This window comes from Loxodonta africana, chromosome 8 (assembly GCF_030014295.1).
Source record: "Loxodonta africana isolate mLoxAfr1 chromosome 8, mLoxAfr1.hap2, whole genome shotgun sequence".
NCBI lineage: Eukaryota > Metazoa > Chordata > Mammalia > Proboscidea > Elephantidae > Loxodonta > Loxodonta africana.
In genome coordinates, this window is record NC_087349.1 from 93,624,802 (window position 1) to 93,643,985 (window position 19,184).

Here is a 19,184-nt window from a genome sequence, read left to right on the forward strand (position 1 = left end):
CCCTTCTCCATGGCATTGCTTCTGTAAATTTGTTTATCTTATTAATAAATTGCACGATATGTTTACATACAAGACTTCTGGATCCCAGCTTCCATAGTAAAACCAGATACACCACACAACTATTTTATTAAAGATGGGTAACATGTTTTTCTCAAGACTGCCATGAATGTACAGAACATGGATCTCTCCTGAATTCTGTTCTGAACCCAGTGAGAGTTAGGCAGCTAGGTATTTAACAAGGAGGCAGAGGGAATTTATCCTAGAATTCCATACCACTATCTGAATGAATCAAGTTCTAAAACGTAGAGGGAGAGAAGGGATACCCTGGGGAGCCTTCCACGTGTCCTACCTAGACCTCTTCTGATGTGACTCATGCCTGGAAGAGAAGAAACGAGTGCCAGAAGCAGTCATGCTTACAGAGAGACCTTGATTGTAAATTTAGGGCCTAGCAAAACAAATTGCCTAACTTAAGGAACTGGGTTTTTTTTTTTTTTTTTTTTAAATCATTGTACTTCTTAATCATTGTCTCAAGTGATATAAATGTTCTAAACAGAATCTGTATTTTGCAGGAGCTTTACGAACATATGAATAGCTCCTTGGGAGGAGCTTCATTAGAAGGATCCCAGGTATACCTTGGTAAGTCTTTTTTACCAGTCAGAAGAGACACCCTCATGTCTTTTGTTTGGCAGACTGGATTGCATGCAAAAACTTCATGATCAGAATTGCATCGATATATGGGATCTAAATTCTTCAGCGTTTGATGCTGCTGTTACCCTTAAAAACTTTGAAACCTACATTTTACACCATAATAGAGCCAAGTTACAGAAGACTTTTCCTTAAGTATCTTCTTAGCCAGTGTTTATATCGAGATGGGTTATCATAGCATATCTATACTGTTTGTAGCAGTTTTGTAGCTATTGTTGTACAAAGTGAATTTCTGCCTTCAAAATAGTAATGGAAGTTTTTTCTTTCTGTTCCTCAGAGCAGGCCAGCTAAATTCCCTGTCATAGCAGAGAGGGAGGGCAAAAGACAGAGAAATTTGCTCACCTCTTCTATTTTAAGATGCTTCAGGTTGGGAATTTTGTTTAATTTATACCACCTCATGAGAATATTCATTGGTGTCCTAGGTACTCAGTGGATACTCAACAAAATATACTTTTCATGATTCAAAAAAAAATTTTTTTTTTTTTTTTCTTAATCACATGGTGACTTACGCTCACTCATTCCTATTTCACCATGAAGTGGCCAGATTGTGGTAGTGCACTGTTGCAGCCCTGTGTGTAATGTGAGCTGATTTCAGAATTCCTGTTCTGAGAATACATTTTTCTCTGAATCATTATCTTTTGTCCTATGGTGTTTTGAGGCAGATTGTTAGAAAAAACGTGATTCAGAAATAATAGCATGTCTAGTACCATGGCCCAAAATCCAGATTTAAATGACTGACTGCCAACGTTTATAAGTTCTGTAATTTCTAAACTTCTGTAATTTGTAAGATGCTTATAGAACGAGGGGAAGTTGTTAGACTTGGAACATCCAAAGTAGTAGCCACTAGCCATATATGGCTATTGACATTTAAATTAAAATGAATAAAATTTAAAATTCAGTTTATCAGTAGAACTTGTCACATTTCACGTACTCAGTAGCCACATGTGGTACTACTGAACAGCACAAATATAGAACATTTCCATCATCACAGGACGTTCCATTGGACGGTGCTGTGTCAACTGTTAACATTAATTTGATAAATTCTGAGGGTATGTGTATTTAATCAAGTATTATGTGGCTATTTGTATATTCCTTCTTTCTTTTTTTTAACTTCTTTTTCTTTGAAGGAAAAAAAAACAACTCTTTGACAAAAACAGTGAATTATATTCACAGATTAGCTTTTTTGTTAATATTATAGGTCTATCTCCTCGAGATCTTGTCCTTCATTTTCGACACAAGGTAGGATTTATTATTTGATTTATGATGTACTAAAGTGGTATAGGAAACCCTGGTGCATAGTGGTTAAGTGCTACGGCTGCTAACCAAGAGGTCGGCAGTTTGAATCCACCAGGCACTCCTTGGACACTCTATCGGGCAGTTCTACTCTGTCCTATAGGGTCACTATGAGTTGGAATTGACTCGACGGCAGTGGGTTTTTTTTTTGTTTTTTTTTTTGATAAAGTGGTACATGCTGTTCTTCCTGTGTTCGTTTAACTGGGCAAAGTCCATGTGCTGTGTGGTTGAATACAAATAGCGGCATGACTATGTTTGAGCTTTTCTGAAACGGCACTCAGTCTCAAAACTATACAAAATTGAAGGTGCTGTTGGTAGTGCTTGTGTATTTTCTAAAAGTATACAGATACGGTATGTCTATTTCTTTGCAGGATAGGGTATTTTTTTTCTATTGTCTTTATAATTTTAGGTATCATGAGATTTGAGTGGATAGAAACGTGTTTTAATCTTGCAGAATATTTTATGTTTCTCTGAGAGTAGAACATTTTCCAGTAAAACGTCTATACTTGTGCTTTCTGATCTTTATTAGAAAAGCATATGTTGTCTAGGATGTATACACATTGATCATTCATATAACAAACATTGGCTGAGTACCTGAGATGTGAACGCTGGACATCCAGAAATAGAAGAGTTAGTCCCTGCCCTTTAAGGTGCTTGCAAGTATTTCAAGCAAAAATGGCACCACTCTTTCCAAAAAAATACAGTTTCAAGAAGAGACTTAAGTACGTATCAGTTTGTTTGTTTGTTTGTTTGTTTAAGGGACACAGGTAATATTTAATTTCTCAGTATAAATTAGTAATTTTCAAAGCACTATAATTATGTTAATTAAATGATATGTGGTTATGTTTGAGGAGGGGAAAAGGCAAATGAATAATAGAGTTGAAATCCTTATTTTAATAAAACTTTTCTTTCTGCAGGTCTTAATCCTATTTAAATTGATTCTTCTTGAGAAAAAGGTAAGATTTGAAGGGATGAAAGGAAGGATGGAATATTTAACATTTATTGGTATTTCTTAAATATTAATAAAATCGAAACTAATGAGAACGTATAAATTTTTTGCCTATCAAATTGTGGTGAGCTGAGGAACATGTTGTTCACTGCCTAAAAAGTATGAATGTGTGCAGTTGTTCTGGGGGCAGGTACAGTACAGGCGGTCCCTGGGTTATGAACAGCTTCCGTTCCTAAGTCTGTCTGTAAGTCACATGTTTGTCTTAGTATATAGTGTACCTTTCTACGCATAAAAAGCATTAAAGGAACATTTCCAGATAGAGTAAAACATCTTTAACATAATATAGTAATAATAATGTTTTGATGCACTTTTCAAAGTAGTGCTTGTTCGTTATTACAAGCCACTGTATGTACCTTGAACTTTTAATATAATAGGCTTTACAGGGATTGGTTCCTAACTATTAGTTTTATGTAAGTCAGATGTTGGTAATCTGGGGACTGCCCGTATACTCAAGTATCAAGATGGTTTTAACTACAGGTAACAGAAAATTCAATTTAAGCTGACTTAAATAATAAGGAAATGTGTTGGGTCACTTCAGACTTCAGGGTTGGTTGGTGCAATGATACCAAAACCAAACGGGTTGCTCTTAGAGTCAACTCTGACTCGTAGTGATTCAGTGATACAACTGTATAACTAAGTGGGTAGGTTTTTCCATCTCTGCTCCACAGTCCACAGTGCTGGCTTTATCCCAAACTGGTTTCCCTAGTAGTAGGATAATTGTCAGCAGTAATTGTACTGCTTGCTTCCTTAGTCGTATCTGGTGGCACAGATAGTATCTCCTCCCAAAACACTTAACAAGAAAACTTCACTTCAGTTTGTGTGGGCCTAGCCCTGAATCAATGATGGTTGCTAAAGAAATGTCTACACCGATGGGCTTAAAGCTGAGTTCCAGAACCACTCTCTATCATATCACTTTATATATATACATATGTGTGTGTATGTATATGTATATATAATTATTGAGAATATATACAGCAGAACATGCATCAATTTAATAGTTTCTACATGTACAATTCAGTGACATTGATTAGGTTCTTTGAGTTGTGCAACCATTCTCAACCACCCTTTTTGAGTTGTTCCTCCCCCATTAACGTAAACTGACTGTCCTCAAAGGTTCCTATCTAATCTTGCGAGTTGCTGTTGTCAGTTTGATTCCATATAGAGAGTTCATAAAAGAGCATAAGGCTCAAGGCAGACATTCTTTACTAGTTAAGCTAAAAACTACTCTCTGGTTTTAAGAAGACTTCAGGGGATATTTTTGGTTTAAGGCTAAAGGATTATCTCAGGGCAGTAGTGTCAGGGGTTCATCCAGCCTCCATGGCTCCAGAAAACCTAGAATCCATGGGAATTTGAAATCCTTTTCTATATTTTCCTCCTTTTGATCAGGATTCTTCTATAAAGTCTTTGAGCAAGATGTTCCGCAATGGTAGCCAGGCACCATCCAGGTCTTCTGGTCTCATGGCAAAGGAGGCAGTTGTTCATGAAAGCAATTAGCCACATATTGCATTTTCTCCTCCTATTCCTGACTCTGCTTCTTCCTCTGTTGCTCTAGGCAAAGAGAGATCAATGATTGTGCCTTGAATGGCCACTTACAAGCTTTTAAGACCCCAGGCACTATGCAACAAACTAGGAGGTAGAACAGAAGCACTAAATACATCATCAGGCCAATTAATTGGGGTGTTCTATGAAACCATAACCCTAAACCTCCAAACCAAGGAACCAAATCCCATGAGGTGTTTGGCTGTATGTATATATTCCCCCTCCCCTCTGTGAATCATAATAATTTGAAAGTAATTGGCAAACATCATATTTCACCCCTAAATATTTTAGGATCTGTTTCTTAAGAATAAGGGTTTATTTCTACATAACCAAAATATTTCACATTTAAGAATTTAACATCGGCAGAATAAATGATATCTGATATAGAGTCCACTTCCAAATCTCCCCAGATGACAAAATGGTGTCCTTTATAGCTGGTTGTTGTTCGGTCTGGGATGCAATCAAGAATCATGCATTGCATCATTAGGTAACCTGTGGGATGATAGATTTGATATCATATGAGAATATCCCATTTCCCAGCAACTTTTCACAATAGTTTTAGCATCCATTGATAATATTTTCCTGAATCAATTGTTTATTACATTGGTGGACACCAAATGGTGATTTTTGAATTCTATCATTTCTTCTACATTTACTGTCAATCTTCTATAAAAAAGAGCATCCCTCCCCCCCCTTTTTTTTAGTATCATTATGAATTTTCTAATTTAATTTTGATTGACTCCATTTCAGGTTCTCTTTTACATTTCTCCAGTAAATAAATTGGTGGGTGCACTGATGACTGTGTTATCCCTTTTTCCAGGTAAGAGAGTAGCAATATCTACTCTTTCTTCTGTTTTAACTTGTACCGGAACTTTCAGTGATAAGAATTTTTGTGGGTAAACCCACCAGGGTTAACATTTCTATTTTAATATGACATTTTCTTTTTGGTAGTAGGTTTCTCTCTTTTATTTGGGTTTTTCTTTCTCTCTCTCTTTTTTTTTAATAAATTAAAATGTAGGCATGTGTAGCTTATTGAATTTTTTATGGAAGAGTTCAACTAATATAAAATGAAATATACTGCTGTTATTTTCTTCTATATTTATCATTATAAGCCAAGGTCTTCTCCAATATTATATATTTTAGGCATGATTGAACATGGTCTCAGTGACTGTTCTCAGTATAGACCCCGAAAAAGTATGTCAGAAGATGCTGGGCTTCAGGAAACAAATCCTCCTGCAGATGACTTTGTTTCTGTGTCTGCACCTGACATGTCAAATAGCATCCCAGGAACTGTTAAGAAAACCATGACAGGAAATCGTGGAGGTGATGCTGTCATCAGGACCGAAGAACCTTTATTCCAAGTAGGAAGTGACAGCAGCAAAGGACCAGAACCCAATAACACCAATCAGTTTTTGAAGCCTCCTTCCCGCCCATCTCCAGAGTCTTCAGAAAGTGACTGGGAGACCTTGGATCCTAGCGTATTAGAGGACCCCAACTTGAAAGAAAGGGACCAGGTGGAGTCAGAACAAACAAACTTATTCTCAAAGGACTCTGTGCTCGCAGACAGTCCTCCAATTACTGTACAACCTCAAGCTAACACAGGGCAGGTGGTCCTGATACCAGGACTGATATCAGGTTTAGAAGAGGACCAGTATGGTATGCCCCTGGCCATCTTCACAAAGGTAAAGTTTAGTGTCCTTTACTTACTGAGCCCCATATAGAATATGACAGAGTCTTTTTAGAGTTTAACTTTTAGTGTTGAACACATTTTCACATCTGAAAATTTTTCTTAAAAGCTGTAATATACCACATTGCAGGTATAGTACCTTGGTATCTGTGACCATCTGTACAGCTATAGGGAATCAGTTCAGTGGTTTTTATTTGAAAGAATTTTGAAACTTACTAGATATGAGGAAACCTTGGTGGCTTAGTGGTTAAGAGCTACTGCTGCCAACCAAAAGGTCAGCAGTTTGAATCTACTGGCCACTCCTTAAAAACCATGTGGGGCGATTCTTTTCTGTCCTATAGGGTCACTATGAGTCAGAATCAACTTGATGGCAACGGATTTGGGGTTTTTTTTGGCTTTTTAGTAGATAATGAGGTCAGCGGTCAATATATTAGGCCTATTTTTAATTATTCTAATTTCTCTTTGAAAAGATGAATTGAGCAAGTCCGTAAGTCTTTATTTGCATCTAATAAATATATATTAAAATACTACAATTCCAAAAGTACAGTTTAAAAAGAAAAAAAACTCTTAGATGTCTAACTTAAGTATTAGTAAACTTCATTTAGATATAATTTCGTGTTTTGGTTGATTATTTCCTAAAAACAAATTTTTACTCTTTTTATGAAAAAATTATTTAAAATATATTTGTAATTTTTTAAAATAACTTAATTGCAACATAGTGAATCAAATAGAATCTTTGATCCAAGGTATTGTGTCTCCAGATACCATTTCTTAATGTGCAGTAACTCTTTAAAATAGTGAGATAGACTATCCAAGATATATTCTGGAAGTGACATTGTTTTAGTGAGCGTTGAAAAGAAAAATAAGCTGACTGGTTCCTTGAATCAGTTTTCAAATGAATAAATGGAAACAGATTTCTGCGTAATAAAATGAGTTTGCTTGAAATGGGTCTCCCAGCTCTCTAGCTTTTTAGGAAGGGGGGGAAAGGATGCTGAGGGGCAGGAAGTGGGACTTAGAGGCAGCCGAGGAGTAGGCTGCCCATGGGGTGAAGGAAAAGGAGTGGGCAAAACCAAAAGAAGTAGAACCAAAAATGAGAAAATGTAAAAGAGAACCTGAAATGGAGTCAATCAAAATTAAATTAGAAAATCCATAATGATACTAAAAAAAAAGGGGGGGAGGGATGCTCTTTTTTATAGAAGATTGACAGTAAATGTAGAAGAAATGATAGAATTCAAAAATCACCCTTTGGTGTCCACCAATGTAATATTCTCTTATTACTATTTTTAGTATAAATCTTTTATATTGATTGGCAGTTCTTTGAGTGCCTTTACCAAGTAGAAGGATTCTCAGTCCTAGTTAGGGTGTGGGTGTCCTAGGGCGTCATGTGAACTTTGAAAGAGTATTCAATATTGTAATATTCTATGTTTGGAAACGGGGGTGGGGGACGTCTCTTGTTTTTAAACACAAAGCACACAGGGAACGGAGACTTGACCGTTGTGACTGAGTGTGGATGAGGAGCAGGCCTCCTTGAGCAGGGACACTTCTAGTGTTTAGTCACGGGCTGTGGGGGCCGTGGGTTGAGAAGCCCTATCCTGATCATCTCTTATGCGTAAACATAGATGTATTTTTGCTGCTTCTATTAGAGTTTTATAAAACAGCAAAAGACACTGTCAAGAATAATACCAAAGGGAGGAAAACATTATACCAAGTTGGTAGACCTGGATTCCTACTTTTGGGAGCCTTCCCTCACATATTAAGTATTTAACAACCACCTGTTAGGTACTAGGCACTGTCCCAGATACAGTGAAGGACATGAAGTCGCAAAAGGGATGTCACCTGCCCGCAAGTTGAGGTAAACAAGACATCATCCAGATAACTCCAATTCAGTGTTTAAAAAAAGAAGAGAAGTAAAAACATAAAATTGACACACAACTTGAGACTGAAAAGAAGTTCAAGGGCTCAGCAAGCCTGCCCTCCTGGCTTCACACACAGATTGCACCACTCATTGGAAATCTATTCTGATTTACAGTCGTTCAGCAGAAATTTCATATCCTTCTTCAGTGATTCATTCCTTTACTGTCAGGAAATAGGCTGCTTTTTGTACTCAACTGCCTGCTGCAGTTTGGCAATTGAACTATAATTTTCAGGGAAGTGCAGTTTTGAAATACAGTTCAAATAGTATGAATACATGACAATTGGCAATGCCGTTTTTGCTTTATTCATTCAGTAGCAATTACCTTGAACTATTGCATGAGTTTTAACTGCAGGTTAACCAAACGAATGCCTATGTAGTGCTTTGCTTTTCTCATAACAGTACTTTGGTGTTCGTGTGCAGATGCATGTGTTTTACAATTTTACTGAAAGAACTAACAGCTTTCTACTAAACGACATACTTTTTAATGCGCTCAATAATACCTCATTTCCTAAATGAAGAAGTTCAAGCCATTAGTTCCTGTGGAGGCTTTTACATTGAACTGAGAACAAAGTGACCAAATAAGACAGCCTTTGTATTAAACCACCTGGCCAAGATGTGACCGTTCATGGAGAAGAGAAACCATTAACTGGCCTTTTTGCAACCAAGGCCTGAGGTTCCCCTAGAATATTATTTCAGTGAGTCAGAGATTAGCTGCGTTAGGAGGCGGGGCAGGGGAGAAAGAATGGGAGTTTCTTGTTCTACTGTTAGCTTCTAGGCTTGAAGAGAGATAGCCATCCTTTTACTCTCCTAATATTTTTTGTACTCTTGTCATTCATAGGGCTATCTCTGTTTGCCTTATATGGCATTGCAGCAGCATCATCTTCTCTCTGATGTCGCCGTTCGGGGATTTGTTGCTGGAGCTACTAACATCCTTTTTCGACAACAGAAACATCTCAGTGATGCCGTTGTGGAAGTACGTTTACGTGTGTGTGTGTGTGTGTGTGTGTGTGTGTGTGTGTGTGTGTTTGACACTGCTGGTCCTTCTTTTCCTTATCTAAATGCAGTTATGAGGGTATGGTATTAACACTAATAATGATAATAATCACTTACATATATGCTGGGCATTCTGAGCACTTTACATATGCCAACTAATGTAATTCTCGTAACAGCTCTGTGAGATAGGCACTGTTACTGTCCACATTTTCACCTCCAGAAGCAAAGGAACAGAGAAGTTAAGTAACTTGTACAGGATCAAACAGATTCTAAGTGGAAGAACCAGGATTCAGACCCAGGCAATCTGGTTTTGCTGCAGTCTCACCATTAACATGTGTTTATTGTTTAAATAATGAAAATAGTTTTAGTCTATTTAATACCCATAAGAGTAAAGAAGCTGAGAATAAACAGTTGACATCTATATATAAGAAATTTAAATCATTTCTTATATTAAAGTAATTGTAAAAAAAAATCCAGCCACATTTAGGCTTTTACAGTTACTGGCAGAAAGTACCAAAATATGCTTCCTCGGAAAATATTTATAGTATAATAAATGAAAAACCCAGAGTTTCAAAGCTATGTTGTATTGTTCCAGTTTTGAGGAAGAAATACATATGCCTTTCAAGTCGGGAGGATATGGATGAGAGGACCACAGAGTTGCTTTGGCATTATTGGTTACATTCTGATTCTGAAGCTCATTGGAGGGTCGTGGCTATTTTATTATACTTCAAAACTAACCTGTAAGTTATTTTAGATAGATAGGTCTTTGGTGTAGCAAACATTATATAGTTTTAAAAATTACAAAGTATCTGTTTACTCCAAGGAAAAAATTAAAGGAATTATACTAATTGTTAACTGTTTATTTCTGGGTGTGGAAAGAGTGATTTTTATTATACATTTCTGTGTTTTCCAAAATGCTTATAATCAAGGCAAGTTACTGTTATATTTTCAATTATATATTGTGTGTGCATTTTCTAAAATCAAAATGAGCATTTTTAAAGCAGAGAAGCAAAAAAAGTATAAAAACCTCTTTCTTTCTTAGACTCACCTTTTGAGAATGCTGTTATTCATATGTTTTTATTTCCAGCTGCAACTTCCCAGTAGTTACTCTTTAAAGTGTGGCATGGATATCTGCGTGAATGCCCAGACTCTGACTTATACCTGGGTACCCTCTAGGTAGAAGAAGCTCTGGTCCAGATCCATGATCCAGAACTCAGGAAGCTGCTTAACCCAACCACTGCAGACCTAAGGTTCGCAGACTACCTAGTGAGGCACGTGACTGAGAACCGTGATGACGTCTTTTTGGATGGCACAGGCTGGGAGGGAGGTGACGAGTGGATCCGGGCCCAGTTTGCAGTCTACATCCATGCACTGCTGGCTGCTACACTGCAGTTTGGTAAGAAACCACACAGCCTGCAGCCACCCTCTTTGTTAAAATTTTTCATTTTGTAACATTCCTGATGTTTTGAATTGTACAAGAAATACGTGTTCATTTGTAGAAAAAATTGCCTGTTGTTGCCTGAGACAGGAGTCCCTGGGTGGTGCAAATGGTTAAGCGCTCTTCTACTAGCCGAAGGGTTGGTTTGAACCCACCCAAAGGTGCCTCGGAAGATAGCCATTGAAAACCCTATGGAGCTGTTCTACTCTGCATACATGGGGTTGGGTGAGCCTGAGTGAACCTGACGGCAGCTAACAACAACATCGCCCCATACAGAGATAACAGTTCCTAGCATTTGGAGTGCTTTATATTCTTGCAGGCTTTTTTATGCATGTATTTTGGATTTTAGTTTTTGTTGTGTTTGTGGTGGTCCTTTTACAAAAACGGATCATAGTATACATGTTTTCACAAATTCTTCTTTCTTTATGATAGGATCATGAACACTTGTCAAGACAGTAAACAGAGACATTTGTCACTTTCACAGGGTGGTTTAGTATTCCACTGTATGGGAGGATATATCAGTATTTGGGGGCTACTTATAAAAATACTGCTCAGATGTTTTTAAGCTATGTAGTGGGAGGGAAAAAATAAATTTAAAAATTAAGTGCAATTAAAAACCACAAGATATAGTGGGAGAGAAAAGAAATGTAAAAATTGAAAATCACAGGCTGAGTGATTAAACCTTCAAATTTATACCACAGTCTAAGAAATGTTGTTATTCTTATTAACTGGCTAAAAAGGGGAAGGTAAACATAGAATCGCCTGTTGATTAAGCCATCATTAGTGATGCGAAGCCTGGAATCCAAACTGAACTATCTCCTTTTCCTTAGAAAAGGTATAAAAAGAGAAAATGGAGCTCCGCAGTGAGCTTTCCCATCTTGTTAATTTCTACCTGGACATTGGCAAATATTTGGTAGATTTTTGTAGTCAGCCCCACCACTGCCGCCACCTCCTCCTCACAGGTTAGTTCTTCACATAGTGTATATAGAGTTAAACCCAGGCTTCAGGAGTCTTCCTCATTTATAAAGTAGAGCTAAGGAATGGTGCTCATTTGTTAATATTGTATTTCAGAAGGTCTGCCCTCTCTACAGCTAGAACAGCTGAGACAACAGATTCAATCCTCTATCCCAGAATCATTAATCTAGAAAGAAAACTCCACCAGCCATATAGATAGCTTCATGACTAATTAATTTGCCTTTAAAAAATATTTGCCCAGATAGCTGGTACCAGTGAACACTAATAGTAGCTAACATTTTTTGAACATTTAATATGTGCAAGGAACTGTTCTCAGCGTTTACATTTATTAGCTTATGTCATTCTCACCACAGTCCTAGAGCCAGACACCTTATTGTCTGCTTTTCACAGACGAGAAAATGAGACACAGAAAGGTTAAATAGCTTGCTGATCCGTCTGTTAAGAGGCTAAGCTGGGTTTTAGATCTGAGCAGTCCGTCTCAGGACCATGCTCTTCACCAGGTGAAAGAAGATACTCAGCCTAACCAACAACTGCTGGAGGAATATGTTCTAAAAAGAACTTCCTTATGCTACCCGTGGAACCTTCTCTTCCTTTATAGCTCCTTCTCTTCCTTTCCCAGCAACAAAAGGCACTCGCATTTCACCTTCAAAGCCAGCAACATGCAATTAGTGTGTGAAGCGATAGCCATTTGAATCAGTTCTCCAGACCTCTTCTGTTCCTTCAGGTGGGAGAAACGCTCTGCATTGAAGCTTTCCCATGATATAATAAAGTTGAAAAGTTTTAAATATTAAATATGAAAATACCTGTTATTATTTTAGGTATTTTGTCAGTGAAATGCATGGAAGCTCAAGAATGAAACACCAGTGAGACGAAGTCCAAAGAAGAGAAAATAGTGGCTAAAAGAACCATTTCATGTATTCATTCTTCACCTTTTTTCTTAGAAAAATGAAATTTGTGAAAAAGATAGATAACCTAATCGCCTACTTTATATGCATAAAAACCCAAACCTGTTGCCGTCAAGTCAATTTCGACTCACGGTGACTCCATATGTGTATGTATACATCAGTACGTTTGCTCCCTGTGAAGCCTGTAGTTCTGGTTCACTACATAATGCTATCTTTATAACCTTGGTAAGGAGAAGATAGAAATATTTTGGAGTTACAAGGAACCTTAGAGAATATCTAGCTCAATCCTCTTATTTTCCGGTTAGGAAAATGAAGTTCTGAGTGCTTAAGTGACTTGCCAAAGGCCACATAGCTCCTTAACAGGATTTCTGGAACTAGACCCAAGTTTCCTGACATCTGGTAGGCTATCTCCCCGAAAACGCAGGGGGCTGGGGGGATAAAGCCATTCCTTTACCCTTTTTGGTTGTTAATTGTTACATCCCTGACTGGCTACAGTCTAGCTCAACTTCTTTCAAATATTTACTTGACAGATAATGAAAAGATACTATCGGACTACGGGATGACCTTTGTTACAGCTTGGAAGAACACACACAACTACAGGGTGTGGAACAGCAACAAGCACCCGGCACTTGCAGAAATAAATCCTAAGTAAGCACACCCTCTGAAGACTGAGACAGTACATAGCATGGCTGGTTCACTAAGTGTGCCCCAATATACAGAAAATCATATCTTAGCCTTGATGATATTGTGAGTATCTTAAAGAATCTCCTTAGGTGGGTTATAAAAAGGCTCCCAAGTGTAAGAAACAGCTTGAAAACTGCTTCCCTATTCAGACTTATACAAAAAACAGGCATTATTAAAAGCACTAACATTTCTCTGGGCTCTGATGTAGTTCAGAGAGAAGGTCTCTTCTTTCCTTTTCCTGCTGAAAAAAGGTCAAACAAGATGGAAGCCTTGGGGAGAAGACCACTGGTGTAAAGCTGGGAGGTTATTTTAAAACATGAAATATGAAAAACTAAGTTAAAGTTGATATTTGAACACAGATAAGTGGTTAAACCTGTTTTTCACATCAAATTCTGAAATTCAGTAAAATTGAATACCTGCCACAATATTGAGTGTTAACTGAAGCTTTATCCTAAATAGGCATAAAAGATACTTAAATATGATCTGGATTGGAACTATTATGAAATAATAACATTTGTGTGTGAATAAAGGAGCCATGGTGGCACAGTGGTTAAGCGCTCAACTGCTAACCAAAAGGTTGGCGGTTCGAACCCACCAGGCGCTCCGTGGGAGAAAGATATGGCAGTCTGCCTCCATAAAGATTTATAGCCTTGGAACTGGCCCATAGGGTTTCCCAGGCTATGAATCTGAAAGGAAGACTGAAGAAGAATTGATGCCTCGGGATTATGGTGTTGGTGAAGAATATTGACTATACCAGGGACTGCCAGAAGAACGAACAAATCTGTCTTGGAAGAAGTACAGCCAGAGTGCTCCTTAAAAGCTAGAATGGCAGGACTTCTTCTCATGTAGCTAATGTGGACACGTTATGAGGAGGGACCAGTCCCTGAAGAAGGGCATCATGCTTGGTACAGTAGAAGGTCAGTGAAAAAGAGGAAGACCCTCAATGAGAAGGACTGACACAGTGTCTACAACGATGGGCTCAAGCAAGGCAATGGTTTTGAGGATGGCACAGGACTGGGCAGTATTTGGTTCTGTTGTACATGGGGTCACTGTGAGTCAGAAAGGACTTGACTGCACCTAACAACAATCATCAGGGAAGCAGACTGCTGCATCTTTCTCCCATGACACAGCTGGTGGGTTCGAACCACAGACCTTGCTGTTAGCAGCCAAATGCTTAACCATTGTACCACCAGGGTTCCTTATCCTTAACCCTTATACTTGTGGATTTACAACACATTTTGGAGGGACCAACTCAGTCCCTAACAATCTGTCATAAAAAAAAAAAATGACTGGATTCAACATAATCTTGTTGAATTTAGTCATCACACTGAATTACAACAGAAGCCTATACTGCCATTCAGATATAGTCAAAATTAAAAGGCAAAAACATTTCAATAGTATTAAATAAAAGAGTAGAAGTTCAGAACATTCTCCCTCACTAACTACAAGGTCTGTATTCTAAAAGTGATGAAGGGAAGCATATGTGAGCTTGTTTGCCTAGGGGCACTCACGGGGGTTGGTGCTCTGCATTGCTGGACTTGGTCAAGTCAGTATCCAGTTGCTGCTTCCGGTGTCGTGCCTTTAACTTGAACCAGCTCTACAGATTTTAATGCAGGTCCATAACAGTCTTGGCTGGAGTGGGTCTTGAAAAGTTGTAAAATAATTCTTAGTAAAAATGTATAAATAAACTGAGGTTATGTAGGTTGAAGAGAAGGCTGAAGGAGGTCCTGTTAACTGAAATATATAGGTAGGGGCATTATGCAGATACGATAGCAAAGTGTCAACACTTTCACCCAACTAAAAACAGGAAACGGTAGTCTTCAGTTTCCAAGGGGTATAATTTAGAAATAATTCCAAACTAATCGTAAGATTTGAGAGCTATGGAACCCTTTCTTAAGTTCCTAAAAATTAGACAAGGCAGGCCTCTAACTTCCCTCAACAAGCAGGAGGCATATTTGATCCCTTAAATGCAGCCTTTCCAGGGTCACAGAGAATGACTAAGTGACCTCCAGTTCTTTCCGCCCTGTGATTCAGGAATCCAGAAGAAGAGAGTTACTGTTACACATACTTATTTTGACCCACAATGAGTGGTTTGTAGTCATTTGAAAAACCGTAAATAGCATTTTGTAATAAATAGCTATAGATTTCACTGGGGCCTTTTTCTTTGTTAGACATGGCAGATCCCTGAGTATAAGATACAAATTTGGATATTTAATAACCCTGTTTTATAGAGTAACCTCGGTCAAGTCGCCTGGATTTTTAAAATATATTCTGCAGTGCACACACACCATTATCTGTGATGTGTTAACAGATCATTCATAAACACCACGTCCCCCTGATCAGAGCCAGAATGCAAGGACATGGAAAGTAGATAGTAAAAGATACATAAATAATAGTTTCATGGTGAGGAATTGATGTTTACTCTTACATCACTGACTGGCCCGTGTCTCGGCTCTGCCCCCTTCCCTGCTGGTCCAGCTCTCAACTAGCAGCCTCAGGACAGTCCTGGACTGGCATCTCCAGGAGCAGAACTGCTCAGTGGGCAACCCCTACGTGGGTCTATCCAGGGCTGGTGAGCCAGGACCGTTAGCACCTCGGACAGGGCCCCTGTGCCGCCTCTGGACCTCTTACTCTCACTCTCAGCCGGGATTTCTTTAAGCATTTTTCAGCCCGGGGGGAAGCCTCTGTGAGCCTGTCTTCTCAGGGCTTCCTGAGGCTTAGACAGTGTCACCAGGTGATCCCTCTTAGTCAGCTTGGCCCTTTCTTATTGGTCTCAGGCGTGGACCTACCCTCAGAACCAGGACCAGAAGCCCAAATTGTTGACTGCAAAAGGTATCCCATAGCTCACACAAACACTTTTTCTCCCCTTTGTATAATGAAAGCAGGGCAGAAAGTATAATGTGCTTTCTTAAAAAACGAAGATAGTGCTATTTTTATTAAGGCCTACAGTTTTACTTATTTTCTAATAGAAAGTATGGGTTTTGCTGATCCATGCACAAATCTTTCCATGACCAATAGCAAATATTTATAAGGCGACCAGGATACAGCCTAGATTTTGAAGCTTTGAATATACTGGAGAGCTTTTTTTTTCTTTTTTTACTTGTTGTGAAAATAGATACACCAAAACATTGGCCAGCACAACTTCTGCGTTTGTATTTCAGTCACATTGATTATATTTTTCTGTGCCACCATTATTGCTATCCTTTTCCAAGATACCCAGCCACCATTAATATAAACTCAATGCCCCAAACAAAAACTCCCCTTTCCCCTCCCTCACCCTTGGTGACCATTAATAGTCTTTGGTTTCTGTGTATTTTCTTATTTCATGCAAGTGAGATCATACAATATTTGCCCTTTTGTGACTGACTGATTTCACTCAGCATAATGTTTTCAAGGTTCATCCATATTGTGGCATACATCAGAATGTACTAGAGAGCTTTTAAAAAAAAAACTGATGCCTGGGCCCCACCCCAGACCAATGAAATCAGAAAATTAGGGTAAGACGAACGGTGCCCCCTCCAAAAAAAAAAAAAAACACTTGTATTACAGGTAAAAAAAACTATAAAGTTCAGAGAGGTTAAGTGATGTCATTTGGGTCCCAGAGCGCTAAGTGGAGACCCAGTGTTCTCATAGCAAGTTCGGCGCTACCATGGCTGTCACCCCGAGAGGCTTACTGATACTGCCTTGTGGTGGCTCTTGTGCAGCTTTTTTGGTGAAATTGTTCATGGCCTCAACTCAAACTCTCTCTTGCAGCCATCCGTTTCAAGGCCAGTACTCGGTGTCAGACATGAAGTTAAGATTCTCACAGTGAGTATTTAGAGAAAATATTGGGAAAACTCTGGTGTCTGAATTTATGCCATGTGTTTCATTGCTAATTGGGAATTGTTTTTCTCCACTTGTTACACTTGTGCTTCAAATAGTAAGCAAATGTGTGCTTGGCATTCTCCAGCTCCGCAGTGTGTATGTTTAAGAGTGAAAACACTGCTGTTCCCTGGAGAATGGTGTGAACTAATAACAGAATTTGCCATTTTTTTCCTGGTGAAATGCTTTCAGCAAATCATATCTGTCAGGAAGAATTAACCAGACATCCTTAGGTCCTTATTTTTGGATCTGTTTTATGTTCTTTTAGAATTTTCTGAAGATTCACATGCTTTAAAAGTTGGTAAATTTATCCATGACCAATTGTGAATAATTTAGCTTCTTTTCTCAATAATTCTCATTTGGGATGGTTATAGAGTAGATACCAGGATTCAGATCCACTGTAGTGTGTGTGTGTGAAATTTTTTTAAATTGCACTTACCACTCATTTCCTTTTCTCAGTTCTGTTCAGAACAGCGAACGTGGCAAAAAAATTGGAAATGTCATGGTCACGACCAGCCGGAATGTTGTACAAACAGGAAAAGCTGTTGGTAAGGCATACCTTTAGCCAAGAGCAGACTGAAATCATAACGTGTCTATTTTCTATCTTTAATATGTAGTTGATAAAAACATAAACTAGTACAGATCAGGAGTCCTGGTGGTACAGTGGTTAAAGCTCTTGGTTTCTAACCAAAAAGGTGGGTGGTTTGAACCCACTAGCCACTCTGCAGGAGAAAGATATGGCGGTCTGCTTCCATAAAAATGACAGCCTTGGAGACCCTGTGGGGCAGTTCTCCTCTGTCCTGTAGGGTCACTACTATGAGTCTGAATCAACTTAGGCCATGTGTTTTTGTGTGTGTGTGTGTGTAGACATCTGTGTATCACATCATAATATAAGGTGGTTGAAAACAGGTTTTTAAAGTTTTTGTCTGTCTTTAAAAAAATTCTTGTGACACCAGATAATATAAAAGTTCAGCAAATTTTACCACATCTAACAGAGTGACATACTGTCCTGATGGGTTCGCTGTTCTGTTGTCAGGACTAAAGCGTGACAACATTCCCTGAGCCCTTCTTTATAAACAGCAGTGACCCATAATAAACTGGGCATTAGGAGCTGCTGTCTCCTAAGGTAGTATCACAGGATTATGAAAGCCAGTGAAACCAACAGTTGGTGTTTTGAAAAGATCAACAATATTAATAAAACCTTTCTAGGCTCACTAAGAGAAACAGAGAGAAGACACAAATCACTAATATTGGGAATGAAAGGACCTATCACTATAGATGTTATAGAAATTAAAGGAATAATGTGAACAATTTAGTATGCCAACAGATTTGACAGCCTAGGTGAGATATACTAATTAATTCCTGCAAAGACTCAAATTACCAAAACTGAGGCAAATGAGAAATAGGAAATCTGAATAGCCCTGTATCTATTAAGTTCAAAATTAAAAACCTTACCACAAAGAAATCTCCAGGCCCAGATGGGTTCACTTAGGAACTCTATCAGAGACTGAAGGGGAAGACATTATACTAATTTTACACAAACTCTTTCAGGAAATAGTGGATGAATAATACTCCCCCAATTCATTTAATGAAGCCAGTATTGCCTTGATGCCAAAGCCAGACAAATAGTAGCGTACTGTGTGTACTATGCCACATCTGTCTTTTTCACTTAGAATAATTTGAAGATTGGTTCATATCAATTAACAAAGAGATTTTCATTCTTTTTTATTTTTGATATAACTTAAAACTTAAACATCACATTAGTACAAGGAATTCCCAGTTACCCCAGATTCACCACTTGTTTACATTTTTCTCCATTTGCTTTGTCATACCAATATATAAAAACAGTACCCACCATCTTCCTTAGCTCCTGAGAGAGGTTGATTAACCCTTACTGAAGGCAGTTCAGAAGCCCCAGAACTAGGTAATCTCTTTGTAGGAGTCTTCTTAGCTCTGACCATCTGTCTACCTAGAGAGTGACGGAGCAAAAGAACTCAACAGACTCATTTTAAAAGACAAACACAGAACACATAGCCCTATCACTAGGTTTATTTTATTCCAAGGGAATAAAATTTGGTATATAAGCATTTAATTCCATACAGTATTAATGCATTTGACTTATTTTGAATTCTCATTTTTTAATAGAAAAATCCCACTTCATTATAGGTATGTAAAGTCAA

General features: G+C 38.3%; 1 protein-coding gene across 1 annotated transcript in view; it reads left to right on the forward strand.

Annotated features, from left to right (window-relative positions):
• Positions 1–19,184, forward strand: part of AVL9 (AVL9 cell migration associated) — a 59,197-nt gene that overhangs the window by 31,790 nt on the left and 8,223 nt on the right. The window contains exons 6-15 of the mRNA XM_003406980.4: positions 570–636; positions 1,904–1,944; positions 2,916–2,954; positions 5,297–5,366; positions 5,690–6,228; positions 8,987–9,121; positions 10,318–10,537; positions 12,990–13,107; positions 16,897–16,950; positions 17,464–17,552. Of these exons, the coding sequence (XP_003407028.1) occupies positions 570–636; positions 1,904–1,944; positions 2,916–2,954; positions 5,297–5,366; positions 5,690–6,228; positions 8,987–9,121; positions 10,318–10,537; positions 12,990–13,107; positions 16,897–16,950; positions 17,464–17,552 (1,372 nt within the window). The remainder of the gene's footprint in view (positions 1–569; positions 637–1,903; positions 1,945–2,915; positions 2,955–5,296; positions 5,367–5,689; positions 6,229–8,986; positions 9,122–10,317; positions 10,538–12,989; positions 13,108–16,896; positions 16,951–17,463; positions 17,553–19,184) is intronic.